This window comes from Paralichthys olivaceus, chromosome 2 (assembly GCF_024713975.1).
Source record: "Paralichthys olivaceus isolate ysfri-2021 chromosome 2, ASM2471397v2, whole genome shotgun sequence".
NCBI lineage: Eukaryota > Metazoa > Chordata > Actinopteri > Pleuronectiformes > Paralichthyidae > Paralichthys > Paralichthys olivaceus.
In genome coordinates, this window is record NC_091094.1 from 1,765,948 (window position 1) to 1,791,782 (window position 25,835).

At 39.8% G+C, this 25,835-nt stretch overlaps 7 protein-coding genes across 7 annotated transcripts; all 7 read left to right on the forward strand.

Moving 5' to 3' along the window:
- Positions 1-521: 521 nt before the first annotated feature.
- LOC138411375 (odorant receptor 131-2-like) lies at positions 522-2,627 on the forward strand. Its single transcript, XM_069531387.1, has 2 exons — positions 522-1,131; positions 1,853-2,627. The coding sequence occupies exons 1-2, from the start codon at positions 982-984 to the stop codon at positions 2,618-2,620; spliced, it is 918 nt and encodes a 305-aa protein (XP_069387488.1). The 5' UTR covers positions 522-981; the 3' UTR covers positions 2,621-2,627.
- A 1,640-nt stretch (positions 2,628-4,267) lies between these two features.
- Positions 4,268-6,917, forward strand: LOC138411369 (odorant receptor 131-2-like). The gene is made up of 2 exons (XM_069531381.1): positions 4,268-4,417; positions 4,576-6,917. The coding sequence occupies exons 1-2, from the start codon at positions 4,268-4,270 to the stop codon at positions 5,341-5,343; spliced, it is 918 nt and encodes a 305-aa protein (XP_069387482.1). The 3' UTR covers positions 5,344-6,917.
- On the forward strand, positions 6,911-8,246 carry LOC138411372 (odorant receptor 131-2-like). The gene is made up of 2 exons (XM_069531385.1): positions 6,911-7,140; positions 7,298-8,246. Exons 1-2 carry the CDS (start codon positions 6,991-6,993, stop codon positions 8,063-8,065), a joined length of 918 nt encoding a protein of 305 aa, XP_069387486.1. The 5' UTR covers positions 6,911-6,990; the 3' UTR covers positions 8,066-8,246.
- Positions 8,247-9,117: 871 nt separating this feature from the next.
- On the forward strand, positions 9,118-13,012 carry LOC138406002 (odorant receptor 131-2-like). Its single transcript, XM_069517219.1, has 2 exons — positions 9,118-9,926; positions 11,937-13,012. The coding sequence occupies exons 1-2, from the start codon at positions 9,777-9,779 to the stop codon at positions 12,702-12,704; spliced, it is 918 nt and encodes a 305-aa protein (XP_069373320.1). The 5' UTR covers positions 9,118-9,776; the 3' UTR covers positions 12,705-13,012.
- Positions 13,013-13,947: 935 nt separating this feature from the next.
- Positions 13,948-18,013, forward strand: LOC138406005 (odorant receptor 131-2-like). Its single transcript, XM_069517221.1, has 2 exons — positions 13,948-14,580; positions 16,591-18,013. Exons 1-2 carry the CDS (start codon positions 14,431-14,433, stop codon positions 17,356-17,358), a joined length of 918 nt encoding a protein of 305 aa, XP_069373322.1. The 5' UTR covers positions 13,948-14,430; the 3' UTR covers positions 17,359-18,013.
- A 408-nt stretch (positions 18,014-18,421) lies between these two features.
- LOC138406007 (odorant receptor 131-2-like) lies at positions 18,422-22,371 on the forward strand. Its single transcript, XM_069517228.1, has 2 exons — positions 18,422-19,286; positions 21,298-22,371. The coding sequence occupies exons 1-2, from the start codon at positions 19,137-19,139 to the stop codon at positions 22,063-22,065; spliced, it is 918 nt and encodes a 305-aa protein (XP_069373329.1). The 5' UTR covers positions 18,422-19,136; the 3' UTR covers positions 22,066-22,371.
- Positions 22,372-22,933: 562 nt separating this feature from the next.
- LOC138406008 (odorant receptor 131-2-like) lies at positions 22,934-25,614 on the forward strand. Its single transcript, XM_069517235.1, has 2 exons — positions 22,934-23,906; positions 24,628-25,614. The coding sequence occupies exons 1-2, from the start codon at positions 23,757-23,759 to the stop codon at positions 25,393-25,395; spliced, it is 918 nt and encodes a 305-aa protein (XP_069373336.1). The 5' UTR covers positions 22,934-23,756; the 3' UTR covers positions 25,396-25,614.
- The last annotated feature ends 221 nt before the right edge of the window (positions 25,615-25,835 follow it).

Below are 25,835 nucleotides of genomic sequence, written 5' to 3' on the forward strand. Positions count from 1 at the left end.
TTAATGTATTGAAAGACTGAAACAATCATGTTTTTATTATTTTATAATTATTCATGTGAACTGTCCTGTATATGTAAGAACCAGGCTGACTCACTGAATACAGTGGTACTGTGTTTTTACTGGTGTATTTGGGTTTTTTTTTCCTTGTCTTTAACAGAATAATTTAAATTTTAAATCCTCTCTTTCAGAGTCCCTGCTCACGACCGATTCTGCTGCATGAAAAAATTAGAAGTTTGTTTCTTCGAAACCTCAGATATAAACTATTCAAAAAAACAAAAATGACTGAAAGCAAATTTAAACGCAGATGCTATTTAAAAAGACCTTGTTTATTCAAAAATGATTCACATGTAGATTTACATGTTATCTACAGAACACAGTGAAAATCTTTCAATGAGTACACTCATGTTTATTTTAGTTTATTACTATTAATGAATAACTGTAATATTTAAAATAAATTCAATCTGACTTTAAATGACAATACACTGATTTTTATCTTTCAGGCTGATGCTCTGATCCTGAGGTGATCCTGTTAAAAAGTTGAATTAACGTTCTTGATTTGTAATTTACTGAAACACTGTCCAACAGTTTCTTCAGGTGATTTCGTAGTTTAAAGGTGAGACGCTTCATTTACTAACGTGCCTTCGTGATCCCATTTAAATAGCATGTAGTGTCTCTCTGACTCACTGTCAGGACTCCACAACACATCATAATGTGATTCTCTAACAGGTTATAATCAGGAGTTCAGTCAGGAAGCTTATATTGTATTAAAATATTTGATGAGTAATGTTTTTAGAATGTGCAGCACTTGTTTTTAAATAGAAATACATCCAACCTCAACTGTTTTCCTTAGTTTGAGAAACACGTTCTTTGCACTATGATTGTGACAGAAATATATTCTGTGAACGTCCTCGTCATCAACACAATATTATACAATTATCACTGTCATGTTTTCTCATTTATCAGATCTTCAGACTTCAAGACATGAACACGTCATCCACCAACGTGACCGTGGTCATCGAGTACAGAGACTCCTTCACTAAAGCTGTGACCAAGAACGTGATTGTTGTGGTTCTCAGCATCTCCATCAACTACATCAATGCAGGCCTCATTCACACCTTCTGCAAACACCAGGTGTGATAATCTTTTCACGTGTATAAATACAAATCATTGATCGAATCCTCTGCAGCTCTGGTTGAAGGCATATTAAAGGAGAAGTTCGTTTTTTTTCAACCTGGTCCTTATTTCCAGCATATGGTTTGTAGATCTACTCACCCATAAAGGTTTGGAGTAACTTTGAGTCCTTTGGACGCTTTTAGATCCACACGTGATCGGCGTAAATCCATACAACGCAAGTGACTGGGGCATCCACAAGACAGCCTCTAAATAACGCATTATCTGCCGCGAAACTCTTTATTTACTATGAATCACCAGCACTAGTCCCCTGTGAGTCCAAGTTGCTTTGTTTACATCCCGGGCTTTCACTGGGGTGACGTCACCGAGGCACGCAGCCGCAGATCAACTGACGATCAGCTGTGTTTGTTTACACGGAGTTTGCTGCTGCTAGTTTGGCGCAACATGGCAGAACACTTATCAGGTGCATTACAGTACAGTATTGTTTTAAAGCAGTTGTGTCCTGGTGCTCGGGCATATTCACCCGGTTTGTTGATTAAACAGGTTCGCTAAGCTAACGCTAGCTCCGAGGCTGCTCGTTAGCCCGCTGAAGTTAGCTAGCCTTTAACCGGGTGAATACGCCCGAGCACCAGGACACAGCTGCTTTTCATTTGAAATCTAAAATGATGATTTCAATTTAACTTCATAAAAACGTATTTAAAACCCATTTCATTCCCTCCAGATCTTCTACATGAATCCTCGCTACATCCTTTTCATTCACCTGGTCGTCAACGACATGATCCAAGTGACGTTGACCGTCACCCTGTTCCTCATCAGTTACACCATCTACAAACTCAGCGTCTCCGTCTGCTGCACCTTTATCCTGATTGCTCTGTTCACCACAGAGAACACCCCTCTGAACCTGGCCTGCATGGCGGTCGAGTGCTACATCGCCATCTGCATCCCTCTTCGCCACGTGCAGATCTGCACCGTCAAGAGGACTCTGATGCTGATTGGTTTAATCTGGGCGACCAGCATGTTGTCAGTTCTTCCTGATCTTTTCATCACCTTGGCCACAGAGCCACTGGACTTCTTCAACTCCAGAGTGTTCTGTCTCAGAGAAACTGTGTTTCAAAATCCCCACATCCTCAAGAAAAGGGACATCACTTATATTATCTATCTAGTCATAGTTTGGGTCATAATCTTTTACACCTACTTCAGAATAATATTCACTGCTAAAGCAGCTAGCAAAGATGCTAAGAAGGCCAGAAACACAATCCTCCTCCATGGGTTTCAGGTGCTGTTGTGTATGACCACGTACGTAGAGTCACTGTTAAAACAAGCTCTCCTGCAATGGTTTCCTAAGAATTATACTGACTCCCTCTTTGCTACTTATGTCATAGTACAGATTCTGCCTCGCTCCATTAGTCCAATCATCTACGGCGTACGAGACAAAACTTTCAGGGGGTATCTGAAAAGGTATCTGCTGTGTGGACTGAGGCCACAGTGAGAATCGGGTCGTGGATGGTTTCACAAACAAGAATTACAGCCTCGCAGTTCTTCACCTCCAACCAGTCGAGTTGCAGTTTACATCCACATCCGTTTATACTCATGATATATGTAGTACAAACTTTAAAGAACTTAATAACAAGTATTTTATCACAATAAAAAGGTGTCGACCCACTGTGATGTCATCCATTTGTTTGAGAGCTGCTGTTCTGAAGTTTCACATTTTGTCCAACGACATCTTGTTTTGTTTTAGACCAGAGGTAACAAACACATACTGTGCTTTATCTTCTACATGATTATAAATGGGAACATAATTTACTAAATGAACATCCTAAATGTCCCTTTGGATCAATAAAGTATCCATCAATATATCATCGATCTTGCTGTGTTGAAGAAAAATAAAAAGTAGAGATAAGGACCATCAACTCCTCAGTGAAGCTTCCCTCTGCTGATCATCTGAGAAAAAACACCACAAATCTCATCGTAATCTTTGACACACACACACACACACACACACACACACACACACACAGTCTGTAAACATGCATGGACTCGATTCCTTGGATGATTGCTGACCACACAACATAAAACCTCTGAGTTTCTCTGAAGCACCAGTGTTGGTGATTGTATGCAGACTGAGGTGAGCTCTGTTTCCTCTGTGCACTCATGTCACAGTGGAAATTAACGTATTTAAAGACTGAAACAATCATGTTTTTATTATATATTATTATAGAAAATGTTAATGTAGATGCTGTTTAAAAAGAAAATATGATGTATTAATATATATGTATATATTATCTTTCAGGCTGATGCCCTGATCCTGATGTGAAGAGTCAACATATTTTTATTCCTATTAAGAAGAAATTAACTTTTCAACTTTTAATTTTCTAAAACACAACAGTTCTTCAGCTGATAGTTTAAAGTTGAGACGCTTCTTTACAAACAGTTTTAAATGTTGGGTTATTTTTGCTTCCATGTTTTCTTTCAGACAAATGCAAGGGATGTGTTTATTTACACAATCTTTCCTCCATAGATTTTAAGTATAATAATAAGTATTTAATACTAAAAACTGTTGTTTGAGCTATTTCTGTTCTGGAAACTTATTTAAACTGTCACATTTAATTTGATAATGCATTTTTTATATGTTTAATCATAACACTTCAAAACAAAGTATACTTGTGTTCATATAAGTAACTGGTGAAGTTTCATTGTGAAAACCTGTTTGTTAGAATTTGATCTATTCATTGAAGATATTGAGCGTGTTGAATTTGGATAGGTGATTGTTTTACAAATATAAAGTAGAGTTCATCGTGATCCCATTTAAATAGCATGTAGTGTCTCTCTGACTCACTGTCAGGACTCCACAACACATCATAATGTGATTCTCTAACAGGTTATAATCAGGAGTTCAGTCAGGAAGCTTATATTGTATTAAAATATTTGATGAGTAATGTTTTTAGAATGTGCAGCACTTGTTTTTAAATAGAAATACATCCAACTTCAACTGTTTTCCTTAGTTTGAGAAACACGTTCTTTGCACTATGATTGTGACAGAAATATATTCTGTGAACGTCCTCGTCATCAACACAATATTATACAATTATCACTGTCATGTTTTCTCATTTATCAGATCTTCAGACTTCAAGACATGAACACGTCATCCACCAACGTGACCGTGTTTATTCAGTCTCGAGACTCCTTCACTAAAGCTGTGACCAAGAACGTGATTGTTGTGGTTCTCAGCATCTCCATCAACTACATCAATGCAGGCCTCATTCACACCTTCTGCAAACACCAGGTGTGATAATCTTTTCACGTGTATGAATACAAATCATTGAACGAATCCTCTGCAGCTCTGGTTGAAGGCATATTAAGACATTTTCATTCTGACTTTAAAATGATGATCTCAATTTAACTTCATAAAAACTTATTTAATACCCATTTCATTCCCTCCAGATCTTCTACATGAATCCTCGCTACATCCTTTTCATTCACCTGGTCGTCAACGACATGATCCAAGTGACGTTGACCGTTACCCTGTTCATCATCAGTTACACCATCTACAAACTCAGTGTCTCCGTCTGCTGCACCTTTATCCTGATTGCTCTGTTCACCACAGAGAACACCCCTCTGAACCTGGCCTGCATGGCGGTCGAGTGCTACATCGCCATCTGTATCCCTCTTCGCCACGTGCAGATCTGCACCGTCAAGAGGACTCTGATGCTGATTGGTTTAATCTGGGCGACCAGCATGTTGTCAGTTCTTCCTGATCTTTTCATCACCTTGGCCACAGAGCCACTGGACTTCTTCAACTCCAAAGTGTTATGTCTCAGAGAAACTGTGTTTCAAAATCCCCACATGATCGAGAAAAGGGAAATCACTTATATTATCTATCTAGTCATAGTTTGGGTCATAATCTTTTACACCTACTTCAGAATAATATTCACTGCTAAAGCAGCTAGCAAAGATGCTAAGAAGGCCAGAAACACAATCCTCCTCCATGGGTTTCAGGTGCTGTTGTGTATGACCACGTACGTAGGGCCGCTGTTAAAACAAGCTCTCCTGCAATGGTTTCCTAAGAATTATACTGACTCCCTCTTTGCTACTTATGTCATAATACAGATTCTGCCTCGCTCCATTAGTCCAATCATCTACGGCGTACGAGACAAAACTTTCAGGGGGTATCTGAAAAGGTATCTGCTGTGTGGACTGAGGCCACAGTGAGAATCGGGTCGTGGATGGTTTCACAAACAAGAATTACAGCCTCGCAGTTCTTCACCTCCAACCAGTCGAGTTGCAGTTTACATCCACATCCAGTTATACTCATGATATATGTAGTACAAACTTTAAAGAACTTAATAACAAGTATTTTATCACAATAAAAAGGTGTCGACCCACTGTGATGTCATCCATTTGTTTGAGAGCTGCTGTTCTGAAGTTTCACATTTTGTCCAACGACATCTTGTTTTGTTTTAGACCAGAGGTAACAAACACATACTGTGCTTTATCTTCTACATGATTATAAATGGGAACATAATTTACTAAATGAACATCCTAAATGTCCCTTTGGATCAATAAAGTATCCATCAATATATCATCGATCTTGCTGTGTTGAAGAAAAATAAAAAGTAGAGATAAGGACCATCAACTCCTCAGTGAAGCTTCCCTCTGCTGATCATCTGAGAAAAAACACCACAAATCTCATCGTAATCTTTGACACACACACACACACACACACACACACACACACACACAGTCTGTAAACATGCATGGACTCGATTCCTTGGATGATTGCTGACCACACAACATAAAACCTCTGAGTTTCTCTGAAGCACCAGTGTTGGTGATTGTATGCAGACTGAGGTGAGCTCTGTTTCCTCTGTGCACTCATGTCACAGTGGAAATTAACGTATTTAAAGACTGAAACAATCATGTTTTTATTATATATTATTATAGAAAATGTTAATGTAGATGCTGTTTAAAAAGAAAATATGATGTATTAATATATATGTATATATTATCTTTCAGGCTGATGCCCTGATCCTGATGTGAAGAGTCAACATATTTTTATTCCTATTAAGAAGAAATTAACTTTTCAACTTTTAATTTTCTAAAACACAACAGTTTCTTCAGCTGATAGTTTAAAGTTGAGACGCTTCTTTACAAACAGTTTTAAATGTTGGGTTATTTTTGCTTCCATGTTTTCTTTCAGACAAATGCAAGGGATGTGTTTATTTACACAATCTTTCCTCCATAGATTTTAAGTATAATAATAAGTATTTAATACTAAAAACTGTTGTTTGAGCTATTTCTGTTCTGGAAACTTATTTAAACTGTCACATTTAATTTGATAATGCATTTTTTATATGTTTAATCATAACACTTCAAAACAAAGTATACTTGTGTTCATATAAGTAACTGGTGAAGTTTCATTGTGAAAACCTGTTTGTTAGAATTTGATCTATTCATTGAAGATATTGATCGGTTGAATTTGGATAGGTGATTGTTTTACAAATATAAAGTAGAGTTCATCGTGATCCCATTTAAATAGCATGTAGTGTCTCTCTGACTCACTGTCAGGACTCCACAACACATCATAATGTGATTCTCTAACAGGTTATAATCAGGAGTTCAGTCAGGAAGCTTATATTGTATTAAAATATTTGATGAGTAATGTTTTTAGAATGTGCAGCACTTGTTTTTAAATAGAAATACATCCAACTTCAACTGTTTTCCTTAGTTTGAGAAACACGTTCTTTGCACTATGATTGTGACAGAAATATATTCTGTGAACGTCCTCGTCATCAACACAATATTATACAATAATCACTGTCATGTTTTCTCATTTATCAGATCTTCAGACTTCAAGACATGAACACGTCATCCACCAACATGACCGTGGTCATCGAGTACAGAGACTCCTTCACTAAAGCTGTGACCAAGAACGTGATTGTTGTGGTTCTCAGCATCTCCATCAACTACATCAATGCAGGCCTCATTCACACCTTCTGCAAACACCAGGTGTGATAATCTTTTCACGTGTATGAATACAAATCATTGAACGATCCTCTGCAGCTCTGGTTGAAGGCATATTAAGATATTTTCATTCTGACTTTAAAATGATGATCTCAATTTAACTTCATAAAAACGTATTTAAAACCCATTTCATTCCCTCCAGATCTTCTACATGAATCCTCGCTACATCCTTTTCATTCACCTGGTCGTCAACGACATGATCCAAATGACGTTGACCATCACCCTGTTCCTCATCAGTTACACCATCTACAAACTCAGCATCTCCGTCTGCTGCATCTTCGTCCTGATTGCTCTGTTCACCACAGAGAACACCCCTCTGAACCTGGCCTGCATGGCGGTTGAGTGCTACATCGCCATCTGCATCCCTCTTCGCCACGTGCAGATCTGCACCGTCAAGAGGACTCTGATGCTGATTGGTTTAATCTGGGCGACCAGCATGTTGTCAGTTCTTCCTGATCTTTTATTCACCTTGGCCACAGAGCCACTGGACTTCTTCAACTCCAGAGTGTTCTGTCTCAGAGAAACTGTGTTTCGAAATCCCCACATGATCGAGAAAAGGGAAATCACTTATATTATCTATCTAGTCATAGTTTGGGTCATAATCTTTTACACCTACTTCAGAATAATATTCACTGCTAAAGCAGCTAGCAAAGATGCTAAGAAGGCCAGAAACACAATCCTCCTCCATGGGTTTCAGGTGCTGTTGTGTATGACCACGTACGTAGGGCCACTGTTAAATCAAGCTCTCCTGCAATGGTTTCCTAAGAATTATACTGACTCCCTCTTTGCTACTTATGTCATAGTACAGATTCTGCCTCGCTCCATTAGTCCAATCATCTACGGCGTACGAGACAAAACTTTCAGGGGGTATCTGAAAAGGTATCTGCTGTGTGGACTGAGGCCACAGTGAGAATCGGGTCGTGGATGGTTTCACAAACAAGAATTACAGCCTCGCAGTTCTTCACCTCCAACCAGTCGAGTTGCAGTTTACATCCACATCCGTTTATACTCATGATATATGTAGTACAAACTTTAAAGAACTTAATAACAAGTATTTTATCACAATAAAAAGGTGTCGACCCACTGTGATGTCATCCATTTGTTTGAGAGCTGCTGTTCTGACGTTTCACATTTTGTCCAACGACATCTTGTTTTGTTTTAGACCAGAGGTAACAAACACATACTGTGCTTTATCTTCTACATCATTATAAATGGGAACATAATTTACTAAATGAACATCCTAAATGTCCCTTTGGATCAATAAAGTATCCATCAATATATCATCGATCTTGCTGTGTTGAAGAAAAATAAAAAGTAGAGATAAGGACCATCAACTCCTCAGTGAAGCTTCCCTCTGCTGATCATCTGAGAAAAAACACCACAAATCTCATCGTAATCTTTGACACACACACACACACACACACACACACACACACCACACACACACACACACACACACACACACACACACACACACACACACACACACACACACACACACACACAGTCTGTAAACATGCATGGACTCGATTCCTTGGATGATTGCTGACCACACAACATAAAACCTCTGAGTTTCTCTGAAGCACCAGTGTTGGTGATTGTATGCAGACTGAGGTGAGCTCTGTTTCCTCTGTGCACTCATGTCACAGTGGAAATTAACGTATTTAAAGACTGAAACAATCATGTTTTTATTATATATTATTATAGAAAATGTTAATGTAGATGCTGTTTAAAAAGAAAATATGATGTATTAATATATATGTATATATTATCTTTCAGGCTGATGCCCTGATCCTGATGTGAAGAGTCAACATATTTTTATTTCTATTAAGAAGAAATTAACTTTTCAACTTTTAATTTTCTAAAACACAACAGTTCTTCAGCTGATAGTTTAAAGTTGAGACGCTTCTTTACAAACAGTTTTAAATGTTGGGTTATTTTTGCTTCCATGTTTTCTTTCAGACAAATGCAAGGGATGTGTTTATTTACACAATCTTTCCTCCATAGATTTTAAGTATAATAATAAGTATATAATACTAAAAACTGTTGTTTGAGCTATTTCTGTTCTGGAAACTTATTTAAACTGTCACATTTAATTTGATAATGCATTTTTTATATGTTTAATCATAACACTTCAAAACAAAGTATACTTGTGTTCATATAAGTAACTGGTGAAGTTTCATTGTGAAAACCTGTTTGTTAGAATTTGATCTATTCATTGAAGATATTGATCGGTTGAATTTGGATAGGTGATTGTTTTACAAATATAAAGTAGAGTTCATCGTGATCCCATTTAAATAGCATGTAGTGTCTCTCTGACTCACTGTCAGGACTCCACAACACATCATAATGTGATTCTCTAACAGGTTATAATCAGGAGTTCAGTCAGGAAGCTTATATTGTATTAAAATATTTGATGAGTAATGTTTTTAGAATGTGCAGCACTTGTTTTTAAATAGAAATACATCCAACTTCAACTGTTTTCCTTAGTTTGAGAAACACGTTCTTTGCACTATGATTGTGACAGAAATATATTCTGTGAACGTCCTCGTCATCAACACAATATTATACAATTATCACTGTCATGTTTTCTCATTTATCAGATCTTCAGACTTCAAGACATGAACACGTCATCCACCAACGTGACCGTGGTCATCGAGTACAGAGACTCCTTCACTAAAGCTGTGACCAAGAACGTGATTGTTGTGGTTCTCAGCATCTCCATCAACTACATCAATGCAGGCCTCATTCACACCTTCTGCAAACACCAGGTGTGATGTTCATTACATTCAAATACTAAGCAATAAATGTGTCAACCGACAATTTACTTATCAACTTTCAACCTGATCAACTTGTTTCAACAGTAATATAATGTGATATTTGGAATCTATTTGAGTATTCAAGTAAAGTCTGACCTATATAACTACATATATGTAGAGTTGATGTATATGTGACACATTGAATTAACAGGTACAGGTTTAAAACGTATATTTTTACAAGATGCTAAACTCAAATACTGTGGCCCTGTCTGATTGCTTAGAGGAGCGAGGCTGTCTAAGGAACATTAGAAGCAATTTCTGTATTTCTGCACCGATGCCAGGCTCTTCAATGAGTCAGAGTCATTCAGGCCTTTCAAAACACCTCTCCGACTGACGTGTCATAAACCTTTTGGGTAGACACACCTCCCTGCAGCTGTCATAAAGCAGCTCTGTAACAGGAGCAGGCCGAGGTGAATCATCACAGGAAAGAAAGGATCTGAATTTGCCACTGACAGGGAGGTGAACAGGCACTTGAACAAAGGGGCTCTGACCAGAGACTGCAACGCTGATGTGATTTCAGCAGAAGGGATCCACAGAAAGGACACGGGGGCAATAACTAGACCTGCTGCAGAGATTAAGCCTCGATTTGCAAGTTGTCACACGTCTTGGCAGTTGATGTCAGCAGTCACAGTTGTGTTTGTTGGCTCCCAGGACTAAAAACCAGCTGGTTGTTTTAGCTTCTGATGAAAGTCCTGTTCATAATCCTCAAGTAAGAATCATCAAGAGGGCGACGATTGTTTAAAACTATAAAAAAGGAGAAATTTAACCGACAAGGATCTAAAAGAAAAACCTCGAAAATAAGTTCAAATTAAAACTTAAAATAACATAAAAGATCAACTGGAAACACTGAAAGTAAAAAAAATGATGTAGCATCTGTTCAGTCACTCAATCACATACTTTGTCGTTGTAAATAATAATAATAATGGCTTGAATTTATATAGCGCCTTTCGCGGGACCCAAGGACGCTTTGCATAAGTTTGTGAGGACAAGACAGAAGAGAAAAGAGAAAAGTAATAATACCAAACAGGATCAAATTTAGCAGCAGGGAGGAGCATTAACTGAGGCCAAAGGCCTTAGTGAAGGGGTGCTGCTTGAGGAGTTTTTGAAGATCTGTCTTCATGGCATGAAGTTCAGCTGTGAACCAGGGGGCTGGGCAGGTGTAGGTGACAGTTCGGGTTTTGAGAGGGGCGAGAGAGTCAAGACTGAGGGAAAGAGCAGTGTTGTAGTGGGCAACCAGGCCCTCAGCCATGGTGCTCGGGGGATCCGAGGCCAGGTGTGAAGCCAGTAGGTTTGCCAGAGCTGGTGAAGTCACCGTCTTGGTGTTCCTAAAGGTGCGTTTTGCATGCTGTCTGGGCGGGGGATAGGAACTGTGAAAAGGACAGCGTGATGGTCAGAGACCGCAAGGTCAAGGCCCTGCAGCTGGGAGAGGGTTGTGCCATTGGAGCGTACCAGATCCAGTTTGTGACCTTTGGCACGGGTGGGACCTTGAACATGTTGTGTGATGTTGAAGCAGTCCAGGGGTGACAGGAATTCAGTGGCCAGTGTGCAGTTGGTGGAGTCGACGTGAATATTGAAGTCACCAAGCAGTAACGTAGATGGAGACATGGAGCAGATGGAGGTGAGTAGCTCTGACAGCTCAGACATGAGGGTGGAGGAGGCTTTGGGGGGTCGGTAAATGGGAACAACCTGGAGCAGCGAGGGTCGAGCCAGGGTGAAGGCGACACATTCAAACAAGGTGGTATTGGATACCAGAAGCTCTTTGAGCAGGAAGTCAGCTCTGTGTATTATGGCCAGCCCACCACCCCAGCCCATAGAGCTGGGCTTTTGGATGTAGTAATACTACAATAATACATACTACAATAATACATTAAATTCAAGGATTAAAAGTTAACTATTCTGAAATTAGTTGATCTCAATTTAACTTCATAAAAACGTATTTAAAACCCATTTCTTTCCCTCCAGATCTTCAACACGAATCCTCGGTATATTCTGTTTTTTCACCTGGTCGTCAATGACATGATCCAAGTGACGTTGACCATCACCCTGTTCCTCATCAGTTACACCATCTACAAACTCAGCGTCTCCGTCTGCTGCATCTTTATCCTGATTGTTCTGTTCACCACAGAGAACACCCCTCTGAACCTGGCCTGCATGGCGGTCGAGTGCTACATCGCCATCTGTATCCCTCTTCGCCACGTGCAGATCTGCACCGTCAAGAGGACTCTGATGCTGATTGGTTTAATCTGGGCGACCAGCATGTTGTCAGTTCTTCCTGATCTTTTCATCACCTTGGCCACAGAGCCACTGGACTTCTTCAACTCCAAAGTGTTCTGTCTCACGGACACCGTGTTTCCAAATCCCCACATCCTCAAGAAAAGGGACATCACTTATATTATCTATCTAGTCATAGTTTGGGTCATAATCTTTTACACCTACTTCAGAATAATATTCACTGCTAAAGCAGCTAGCAAAGATGCTAAGAAGGCCAGAAACACAATCCTCCTCCATGGGTTTCAGGTGCTGTTGTGTATGACCACGTACATAGAGTCACTGTTAAAACAAGCTCTCCTGCAATGGTTTCCTAAGAATTATACTGACTCCCTCTTTGCTACTTATGTCATAATACATATTCTGCCTCGCTCCATTAGTCCAATCATCTACGGCGTACGAGACAAAACTTTCAGGGGGTATCTGAAAAGGTATCTGCTGTGTGGACTGAGGCCACAGTGAGAATCGGGTCGTGGATGGTTTCACAAACAAGAATTACATCCTCGCAGTTCTTCACCTCCAACCAGTCGAGTTGCAGTTTACATCCACATCCGTTTATACTCATGATATATGTAGTACAAACTTTAAAGAACTTAATAACAAGTATTTTATCACAATAAAAAGGTGTCGACCCACTGTGATGTCATCCATTTGTTTGAGAGCTGCTGTTCTGAAGTTTCACATTTTGTCCAACGACATCTTGTTTTGTTTTAGACCAGAGGTAACAAACACATACTGTGCTTTATCTTCTACATGATTATAAATGGGAACATAATTTACTAAATGAACATCCTAAATGTCCCTTTGGATCAATAAAGTATCCATCAATATATCATCGATCTTGCTGTGTTGAAGAAAAATAAAAAGTAAAGATAAGGACCATCAACTCCTCAGTGAAGCTTCCCTCTGCTGATCATCTGAGAAAAAACACCACAAATCTCATCGTAATCTTTGACACACACACACAAACACACACGCACACACACACACACACGCACGCACACACACACACACACACACGCACACACACACCACACACACACACACACACACACACACACACACACACACACTCTGTAAACATGCATGGACTCGATTCCTTGGATGATTGCTGACCACACAACATAAAACCTCTGAGTTTCTCTGAAGCACCAGTGTTGGTGATTGTATGCAGACTGAGGTGAGCTCTGTTTCCTCTGTGCACTCATGTCACAGTGGAAATTAACGTATTTAAAGACTGAAACAATCATGTTTTTATTATATATTATTATAGAAAATGTTAATGTAGATGCTGTTTAAAAAGAAAATATGATGTATTAATATATATGTATATATTATCTTTCAGGCTGATGCCCTGATCCTGATGTGAAGAGTCAACATATTTTTATTCCTATTAAGAAGAAATTAACTTTTCAACTTTTAATTTTCTAAAACACAACAGTTTCTTCAGCTGATAGTTTAAAGTTGAGACGCTTCTTTACAAACAGTTTTAAATGTTGGGTTATTTTTGCTTCCATGTTTTCTTTCAGACAAATGCAAGGGATGTGTTTATTTACACAATCTTTCCTCCATAGATTTTAAGTATAATAATAAGTATATAATACTAAAAACTGTTGTTTGAGCTATTTCTGTTCTGGAAACTTATTTAAACTGTCACATTTAATTTGATAATGCATTTTTATATGTTTAATCATAACACTTCAAAACAAAGTATACTTGTGTTCATATAAGTAACTGGTGAAGTTTCATTGTGAAAACCTGTTTGTTAGAATTTGATCTATTCATTGAAGATATTGAGCGTGTTGAATTTGGATAGGTGATTGTTTTACAAATATAAAGTAGAGTTCATCGTGATCCCATTTAAATAGCATGTAGTGTCTCTCTGACTCACTGTCAGGACTCCACAACACATCATAATGTGATTCTCTAACAGGTTATAATCAGGAGTTCAGTCAGGAAGCTTATATTGTATTAAAATATTTGATGAGTAATGTTTTTAGAATGTGCAGCACTTGTTTTTAAATAGAAATACATCCAACTTCAACTGTTTTCCTTAGTTTGAGAAACAAGTTCTTTGCACTATGATTGTGACAGAAATATATTCTGTGAACGTCCTCGTCATCAACACAATATTATACAATTATCACTGTCATGTTTTCTCATTTATCAGATCTTCAGACTTCAAGACATGAACACGTCATCCACCAACGTGACCGTGGTCATCGAGTACAGAGACTCCTTCACTAAAGCTGTGACCAAGAACGTGATTGTTGTGGTTCTCAGCATCTCCATCAACTACATCAATGCAGGCCTCATTCACACCTTCTGCAAACACCAGGTGTGATGTTCATTACATTCAAATACTAAGCAATAAATGTGTCAACCGACAATTTACTTATCAACTTTCAACCTGATCAACTTGTTTCAACAGTAATATAATGTGATATTTGGAATCTATTTGAGTATTCAAGTAAAGTCTGACCTATATAACTACATATATGTAGAGTTGATGTATATGTGACACATTGAATTAACAGGTACAGGTTTAAAACGTATATTTTTACAAGATGCTAAACTCAAATACTGTGGCCCTGTCTGATTGCTTAGAGGAGCGAGGCTGTCTAAGGAACATTAGAAGCAATTTCTGTATTTCTGCACCGATGCCAGGCTCTTCAATGAGTCAGAGTCATTCAGGCCTTTCAAAACACCTCTCCGACTGACGTGTCATAAACCTTTTGGGTAGACACACCTCCCTGCAGCTGTCATAAAGCAGCTCTGTAACAGGAGCAGGCCGAGGTGAATCATCACAGGAAAGAAAGGATCTGAATTTGCCACTGACAGGGAGGTGAACAGGCACTTGAACAAAGGGGCTCTGACCAGAGACTGCAACGCTGATGTGATTTCAGCAGAAGGGATCCACAGAAAGGACACGGGGGCAATAACTAGACCTGCTGCAGAGATTAAGCCTCGATTTGCAAGTTGTCACACGTCTTGGCAGTTGATGTCAGCAGTCACAGTTGTGTTTGTTGGCTCCCAGGACTAAAAACCAGCTGGTTGTTTTAGCTTCTGATGAAAGTCCTGTTCATAATCCTCAAGTAAGAATCATCAAGAGGGCGACGATTGTTTGAAACTATAAAAAAGGAGAAATTTAACCGACAAGGATCTAAAAGAAAAACCTCGAAAATAAGTTCAAATTAAAACTTAAAATAACATAAAAGATCAACTGGAAACACTGAAAGTAAAAAAAATGATGTAGCATCTGTTCAGTCACTCAATCACATACTTTGTCGTTGTAAATAATAATAATAATGGCTTGAATTTATATAGCGCCTTTCGCGGGACCCAAGGACGCTTTGCATAAGTTTGTGAGGACAAGACAGAAGAGAAAAGAGAAAAGTAATAATACCAAACAGGATCAAATTTAGCAGCAGGGAGGAGCATTAACTGAGGCCAAAGGCCTTAGTGAAGGGGTGCTGCTTGAGGAGTTTTTGAAGATCTGTCTTCATGGCATGAAGTTCAGCTGTGAACCAGGGGGCTGGGCAGGTGTAGGTGACAGTTCGGGTTTTGAGAGGGGCGAGAGAGTCAAGACTGAGGGAAAGAGCAGTGTTGTAGTGGGCAACCAGGCCCTCAGCCATGGTGCTCGGGGGATCCGAGGCCAGGTGTGAAGCCAGTAGGTTTGCCAGAGCTGGTGAAGTCACCGTCTTGGTGTTCCTAAAGGTGCGTTTTGCATGCTGTCTGGGCGGGGGATAGGAACTGTGAAAAGGACAGCGTGATGGTCAGAGACCGCAAGGTCAAGGCCCTGCAGCTGGGAGAGGGTTGTGCCATTGGAGCGTACCAGATCCAGTTTGTGACCTTTGGCACGGGTGGGACCTTGAACATGTTGTGTGATGTTGAAGCAGTCCAGGGGTGACAGGAATTCAGTGGCCAGTGTGCAGTTGGTGGAGTCGACGTGAATATTGAAGTCACCAAGCAGTAACGTAGATGGAGACATGGAGCAGATGGAGGTGAGTAGCTCTGACAGCTCAGACATGAGGGTGGAGGAGGCTTTGGGGGGTCGGTAAATGGGAACAACCTGGAGCAGCGAGGGTCGAGCCAGGGTGAAGGCGACACATTCAAACAAGGTGGTATTGGATACCAGAAGCTCTTTGACCAGGAAGTCAGCTCTGTGTATTATGGCCAGCCCACCACCCCAGCCCATAGAGCTGGGCTTTTGGATGTAGTAATACTACAATAATACATACTACAATAATACATTAAATTCAAGGATTAAAAGTTAACTATTCTGAAATTAGTTGATCTCAATTTAACTTCATAAAAACGTATTTAAAACCCATTTCTTTCCCTCCAGATCTTCAATACGAATCCTCGGTATATTCTGTTTTTTCACCTGGTCGTCAATGACATGATCCAAGTGACGTTGACCATCACCCTGTTCCTCATCAGTTACACCATCTACAAACTCAGCGTCTCCGTCTGCTGCATCTTTATCCTGATTGTTCTGTTCACCACAGAGAACACCCCTCTGAACCTGGCCTGCATGGCGGTCGAGTGCTACATCGCCATCTGTATCCCTCTTCGCCACGTGCAGATCTGCACCGTCAAGAGGACTCTGATGCTGATTGGTTTAATCTGGGCGACCAGCATGTTGTCAGTTCTTCCTCATCTTTTATTCACCTTGGCCACAGAGCCACTGGACTTCTTCAACTCCAAAGTGTTCTGTCTCACGGACACCGTGTTTCCAAATCCCCACATCCTCAAGAAAAGGGACATCACTTATATTATCTATCTAGTCATAGTTTGGGTCATAATCTTTTACACCTACTTCAGAATAATATTCACTGCTAAAGCAGCTAGCAAAGATGCTAAGAAGGCCAGAAACACAATCCTCCTCCATGGGTTTCAGGTGCTGTTGTGTATGACCACGTACGTAGGGCCGCTGTTAAAACAAGCTCTCCTGCAATGGTTTCCTAAGAATTATACTGACTCCCTCTTTGCTACTTATGTCATAGTACAGATTCTGCCTCGCTCCATTAGTCCAATCATCTACGGCGTACGAGACAAAACTTTCAGGGGGTATCTGAAAAGGTATCTGCTGTGTGGACTGAGGCCACAGTGAGAATCGGGTCGTGGATGGTTTCACAAACAAGAATTACAGCCTCGCAGTTCTTCACCTCCAACCAGTCGAGTTGCAGTTTACATCCACATCCGTTTATACTCATGATATATGTAGTACAAACTTTAAAGAACTTAATAACAAGTATTTTATCACAATAAAAAGGTGTCGACCCACTGTGATGTCATCCATTTGTTTGAGAGCTGCTGTTCTGAAGTTTCACATTTTGTCCAACGACATCTTGTTTTGTTTTAGACCAGAGGTAACAAACACATACTGTGCTTTATCTTCTACATGATTATAAATGGGAACATAATTTACTAAATGAACATCCTAAATGTCCCTTTGGATCAATAAAGTATCCATCAATATATCATCGATCTTGCTGTGTTGAAGAAAAATAAAAAGTAGAGATAAGGACCATCAACTCCTCAGTGAAGCTTCCCTCTGCTGATCATCTGAGAAAAAACACCACAAATCTCATCGTAATCTTTGACACACACACACACACACACACACACCACACACACACACACACACACTCACACACACACACACACACACACACACACACACACACACACACACACACACACACACACACACACACACACACACACACACACACCACACACACACACACACACACACACACACACACACAGTCTGTAAACATGCATGGACTCGATTCCTTGGATGATTGCTGACCACACAACATAAAACCTCTGAGTTTCTCTGAAGCACCAGTGTTGGTGATTGTATGCAGACTGAGGTGAGCTCTGTTTCCTCTGTGCACTCATGTCACAGTGGAAATTAACGTATTTAAAGACTGAAACAATCATGTTTTTATTATATATTATTATAGAAAATGTTAATGTAGATGCTGTTTAAAAAGAAAATATTATGTATTAATATATATGTATATATTATCTTTCAGGCTGATGCCCTGATCCTGATGTGAAGAGTCAACATATTTTTATTCCTATTAAGAAGAAATTAATTTTTCAACTTTTAATTTTCTAAAACACAACAGTTTCTTCAGCTGATAGTTTAAAGTTGAGACGCTTCTTTACAAACAGTTTTAAATGTTGGGTTATTTTTGCTTCCATGTTTTCTTTCAGACAAATGCAAGGGATGTGTTTATTTACACAATCTTTCCTCCATAGATTTTAAGTATAATAATAAGTATTTAATACTAAAAACTGTTGTTTGAGCTATTTCTGTTCTGGAAACTTATTTAAACTGTCACATTTAATTTGATAATGCATTTTTTATATGTTTAATCATAACACTTCAAAACAAAGTATACTTGTGTTCATATAAGTAACTGGTGAAGTTTCATTGTGAAAACCTGTTTGTTAGAATTTGATCTATTCATTGAAGATATTGAGCGTGTTGAATTTGGATAGGTGATTGTTTTACAAATATAAAGTAGAGTTCATCGTGATCCCATTTAAATAGCATGTAGTGTCTCTCTGACTCACTGTCAGGACTCCACAACACATCATAATGTGATTCTCTAACAGGTTATAATCAGGAGTTCAGTCAGGAAGCTTATATTGTATTAAAATATTTGATGAGTAATGTTTTTAGAATGTGCAGCACTTGTTTTTAAATAGAAATACATCCAACTTCAACTGTTTTCCTTAGTTTGAGAAACACGTTCTTTGCACTATGATTGTGACAGAAATATATTCTGTGAACGTCCTCGTCATCAACACAATATTATACAATTATCACTGTCATGTTTTCTCATTTATCAGATCTTCAGACTTCAAGACATGAACACGTCATCCACCAACATGACCGTGGTCATCGAGTACAGAGACTCCTTCACTAAAGCTGTGACCAAGAACGTGATTGTTGTGGTTCTCAGCATCTCCATCAACTACATCAATGCAGGCCTCATTCACACCTTCTGCAAACACCAGGTGTGATGTTCATTACATTCAAATACTAAGCAATAAATGTGTCAACCGACAATTTACTTATCAACTTTCAACCTGATCAACTTGTTTCAACAGTAATATAATGTGATATTTGGAATCTATTTGAGTATTCAAGTAAAGTCTGACCTATATAACTACATATATGTAGAGTTGATGTATATGTGACACATTGAATTAACAGGTACAGGTTTAAAACGTATATTTTTACAAGATGCTAAACTCAAATACTGTGGCCCTGTCTGATTGCTTAGAGGAGCGAGGCTGTCTAAGGAACATTAGAAGCAATTTCTGTATTTCTGCACCGATGCCAGGCTCTTCAATGAGTCAGAGTCATTCAGGCCTTTCAAAACACCTCTCCGACTGACGTGTCATAAACCTTTTGGGTAGACACACCTCCCTGCAGCTGTCATAAAGCAGCTCTGTAACAGGAGCAGGCCGAGGTGAATCATCACAGGAAAGAAAGGATCTGAATTTGCCACTGACAGGGAGGTGAACAGGCACTTGAACAAAGGGGCTCTGACCAGAGACTGCAACGCTGATGTGATTTCAGCAGAAGGGATCCACAGAAAGGACACGGGGGCAATAACTAGACCTGCTGCAGAGATTAAGCCTCGATTTGCAAGTTGTCACACGTCTTGGCAGTTGATGTCAGCAGTCACAGTTGTGTTTGTTGGCTCCCAGGACTAAAAACCAGCTGGTTGTTTTAGCTTCTGATGAAAGTCCTGTTCATAATCCTCAAGTAAGAATCATCAAGAGGGCGACGATTGTTTAAAACTATAAAAAAGGAGAAATTTAACCGACAAGGATCTAAAAGAAAAACCTCGAAAATAAGTTCAAATTAAAACTTAAAATAACATAAAAGATCAACTGGAAACACTGAAAGTAAAAAAAATGATGTAGCATCTGTTCAGTCACTCAATCACATACTTTGTCGTTGTAAATAATAATAATAATGGCTTGAATTTATATAGCGCCTTTCGCGGGACCCAAGGACGCTTTGCATAAGTTTGTGAGGACAAGACAGAAGAGAAAAGAGAAAAGTAATAATACCAAACAGGATCAAATTTAGCAGCAGGGAGGAGCATTAACTGAGGCCAAAGGCCTTAGTGAAGGGGTGCTGCTTGAGGAGTTTTTGAAGATCTGTCTTCATGGCATGAAGTTCAGCTGTGAACCAGGGGGCTGGGCAGGTGTAGGTGACAGTTCGGGTTTTGAGAGGGGCGAGAGAGTCAAGACTGAGGGAAAGAGCAGTGTTGTAGTGGGCAACCAGGCCCTCAGCCATGGTGCTCGGGGGGATCCGAGGCCAGGTGTGAAGCCAGTAGGTTTGCCAGAGCTGGTGAAGTCACCGTCTTGGTGTTCCTAAAGGTGCGTTTTGCATGCTGTCTGGGCGGGGGATAGGAACTGTGAAAAGGACAGCGTGATGGTCAGAGACCGCAAGGTCAAGGCCCTGCAGCTGGGAGAGGGTTGTGCCATTGGAGCGTACCAGATCCAGTTTGTGACCTTTGGCACGGGTGGGACCTTGAACATGTTGTGTGATGTTGAAGCAGTCCAGGGGTGACAGGAATTCAGTGGCCAGTGTGCAGTTGGTGGAGTCGACGTGAATATTGAAGTCACCAAGCAGTAACGTAGATGGAGACATGGAGCAGATGGAGGTGAGTAGCTCTGACAGCTCAGACATGAGGGTGGAGGAGGCTTTGGGGGGTCGGTAAATGGGAACAACCTGGAGCAGCGAGGGTCGAGCCAGGGTGAAGGCGACACATTCAAACAAGGTGGTATTGGATACCAGAAGCTCTTTGAGCAGGAAGTCAGCTCTGTGTATTATGGCCAGCCCACCACCCCAGCCCATAGAGCTGGGCTTTTGGATGTAGTAATACTACAATAATACATACTACAATAATACATTAAATTCAAGGATTAAAAGTTAACTATTCTGAAATTAGTTGATCTCAATTTAACTTCATAAAAACGTATTTAAAACCCATTTCTTTCCCTCCAGATCTTCAATACGAATCCTCGGTATATTCTGTTTTTTCACCTGGTCGTCAATGACATGATCCAAGTGACGTTGACCATCACCCTGTTCCTCATCAGTTACACCATCTACAAACTCAGCGTCTCCGTCTGCTGCATCTTTATCCTGATTGTTCTGTTCACCACAGAGAACACCCCTCTGAACCTGGCCTGCATGGCGGTCGAGTGCTACATCGCCATCTGCATCCCTCTTCGCCACGTGCAGATCTGCACCGTCAAGAGGACTCTGATGCTGATTGGTTTAATCTGGGCGACCAGCATGTTGTCAGTTCTTCCTCATCTTTTATTCACCTTGGCCACAGAGCCACTGGACTTCTTCAACTCCAAAGTGTTCTGTCTCACGGACACCGTGTTTCCAAATCCCCACATCCTCAAGAAAAGGGACATCACTTATATTATCTATCTAGTCATAGTTTGGGTCATAATCTTTTACACCTACTTCAGAATAATATTCACTGCTAAAGCAGCTAGCAAAGATGCTAAGAAGGCCAGAAACACAATCCTCCTCCATGGGTTTCAGGTGCTGTTGTGTATGACCACGTACGTAGGGCCACTGTTAAATCAAGCTCTCCTGCAATGGTTTCCTAAGAATTATACTGACTCCCTCTTTGCTATTTATGTCATAATACAGATTCTGCCTCGCTCCATTAGTCCAATCATCTACGGCGTACGAGACAAAACTTTCAGGGGGTATCTGAAAAGGTATCTGCTGTGTGGACTGAGGCCACAGTGAGAATCGGGTCGTGGATGGTTTCACAAACAAGAATTACAGCCTCGCAGTTCTTCACCTCCAACCAGTCGAGTTGCAGTTTACATCCACATCCGTTTATACTCATGATATATGTAGTACAAACTTTAAAGAACTTAATAACAAGTATTTTATCACAATAAAAAGGTGTCGACCCACTGTGATGTCATCCATTTGTTTGAGAGCTGCTGTTCTGAAGTTTCACATTTTGTCCAACGACATCTTGTTTTGTTTTAGACCAGAGGTAACAAACACATACTGTGCTTTATCTTCTACATGATTATAAATGGGAACATAATTTACTAAATGAACATCCTAAATATCCCTTTGGATCAATAAAGTATCCATCAATATATCATCGATCTTGCTGTGTTGAAGAAAAATAAAAAGTAGAGATAAGGACCATCAACTCCTCAGTGAAGCTTCCCTCTGCTGATCATCTGAGAAAAAACACCACAAATCTCATCGTAATCTTTGACACACACACACACACACACACCACACACACACACACACACACACACACACACACACACACACACACACACACACACACACAGTCTGTAAACATGCATGGACTCGATTCCTTGGATGATTGCTGACCACACAACATAAAACCTCTGAGTTTCTCTGAAGCACCAGTGTTGGTGATTGTATGCAGACTGAGGTGAGCTCTGTTTCCTCTGTGCACTCATGTCACAGTGGAAATTAACGTATTTAAAGACTGAAACAATCATGTTTTTATTATATATTATTATAGAAAGTGTTAATGTAGATGCTGTTTAAAAAGAAAATATGATGTATTAATATATATGTATATATTATCTTTCAGGCTGATGCCCTGATCCTGATGTGAAGAGTCAACATATTTTTATTCCTATTAAGAAGAAATTAACTTTTCAACTTTTAATTTTCTAAAACACAACAGTTTCTTCAGCTGATAGTTTAAAGTTGAGACGCTTCTTTACAAACAGTTTTAAATGTTGGGTTATTTTTGCTTCCATGTTTTCTTTCAGACAAATGCAAGGGATGTGTTTATTTACACAATCTTTCCTCCATAGATTTTAAGTATAATAATAAGTATATAATACTAAAAACTGTTGTTTGAGCTATTTCTGTTCTGGAAACTTATTTAAACTGTCACATTTAATTTGATAATGCATTTTTTATATGTTTAATCATAACACTTCAAAACAAAGTATACTTGTGTTCATATAAGTAACTGGTGAAGTTTCATTGTGAAAACCTGTTTGTTAGAATTTGATCTATACATTGAAGATATTGAGCGTGTTGAATTTGGATAGGTGATTGTTTTACAAATATAAAGTAGAGTTCATCGTGATCCCATTTAAATAGCATGTAGTGTCTCTCTGACTCACTGTCAGGACTCCACAACACATCATAATGTGATTCTCTAACAGGTTATAATCAGGAGTTAAGTCAGGAAGCTTATATTGTATTAAAATATTTGATGAGTAATGTTTTTAGAATGTGCAGCACTTGTTTTTAAATAGAAATACATCCAACTTCAACTGTTTTCCTTAGTTTGAGAAACACGTTCTTTGCACTATGATTGTGACAGAAATATATTCTGTGAACGTCCTCGTCATCAACACAATATTATACAATTATCACTGTCATGTTTTCTCATTTATCAGATCTTCAGACTTCAAGACATGAACACGTCATCCACCAACGTGACCGTGGTCATCGAGTACAGAGACTCCTTCACTAAAGCTGTGACCAAGAACGTGATTGTTGTGGTTCTCAGCATCTCCATCAACTACATCAATGCAGGCCTCATTCACACCTTCTGCAAACACCAGGTGTGATAATCTTTTCACGTGTATAAATACAAATCATTGATCGAATCCTCTGCAGCTCTGGTTGAAGGCATATTAAAGGAGAAGTTCGTTTTTTTTCAACCTGGTCCTTATTTCCAGCATATGGTTTGTAGATCTACTCACCCATAAAGGTTTGGAGTAACTTTGAGTCCTTCGGACGCTTTTAGATCCACACGTGATCGGCGTAAATCCATACAACGCAAGTGACTGGGGCATCCACAAGACAGCCTCTAAATAACGCATTATCTGCCGCGAAACTCTTTATTTACTATGAATCACCAGCACTAGTCCCCTGTGAGTCCAAGTTGCTTTGTTTACATCCCGGGCTTTCACTGGGGTGACGTCACCGAGGCACGCAGCCGCAGATCAACTGACGATCAGCTGTGTTTGTTTACACGGAGTTTGCTGCTGCTAGTTTGGCGCAACATGGCAGAACACTTATCAGGTGCATTACAGTACAGTATTGTTTTAAAGCAGTTGTGTCCTGGTGCTCGGGCATATTCACCCGGATGGTTGATTAAACAGGTTCGCTAAGCTAACGCTAGCTCCGAGGCTGCTCGTTAGCCCGCTGAAGTTAGCTAGCCTTTAACCGGGTGAATACGCCCGAGCACCAGGACACAGCTGCTTTTCATTTGAAATCTAAAATGATGATTTCAATTTAACTTCATAAAAACGTATTTAAAACCCATTTCATTCCCTCCAGATCTTCTACATGAATCCTCGCTACATCCTTTTCATTCACCTGGTCGTCAACGACATGATCCAAGTGACGTTGACCGTCACCCTGTTCATCATCAATTACACCATCTACAAACTCAGTGTCTCCGTCTGCTGCACCTTTATCCTGATTGCTCTGTTCACCACAGAGAACACCCCTCTGAACCTGGCCTGCATGGCGGTCGAGTGCTACGTCGCCATCTGTATCCCTCTTCGCCACGTGCAGATCTGCACCGTCAAGAGGACTCTGATGCTGATTGGTTTAATCTGGGCGACCAGCATGTTGTCAGTTCTTCCTGATCTTTTATTCACCTTGGCCACAGAGCCACTGGACTTCTTCGACTCCAAAGTGTTCTGTCTCAGAGAAACTGCGTTTCCAAATCCCCACATGATCGAGAAAAGGGACATCACTTATATTATCTATCTAGTCATAGTTTGGGTCATAATCTTTTACACCTACTTCAGAATAATATTCACTGCTAAAGCAGCTAGCAAAGATGCTAAGAAGGCCAGAAACACAATCCTCCTCCATGGGTTTCAGGTGCTGTTGTGTATGACCACGTACGTAGGGCCACTGTTAAAACAAGCTCTCCTGCAATGGTTTCCTAAGAATTATACTGACTCCCTCTTTGCTACTTATGTCACAATACATATTCTGCCTCGCTCCATTAGTCCAATCATCTACGGCGTACGAGACAAAACTTTCAGGGGGTATCTGAAAAGGTATCTGCTGTGTGGACTGAGGCCACAGTGAGAATCGGGTCGTGGATGGTTTCACAAACAAGAATTACAGCCTCGCAGTTCTTCACCTCCAACCAGTCGAGTTGCAGTTTACATCCACATCCAGTTATACTCATGATATATGTAGTACAAACTTTAAAGAACTTAATAACAAGTATTTTATCACAATAAAAAGGTGTCGACCCACTGTGATGTCATCCATTTGTTTGAGAGCTGCTGTTCTGAAGTTTCACATTTTGTCCAACGACATCTTGTTTTGTTTTAGACCAGAGGTAACAAACACATACTGTGCTTTATCTTCTACATCATTATAAATGGGAACATAATTTACTAAATGAACATCCTAAATGTCCCTTTGGATCAATAAAGTATCCATCAATATATCATCGATCTTGCTGTGTTGAAGAAAAATAAAAAGTAGAGATAAGGACCATCAACTCCTCAGTGAAGCTT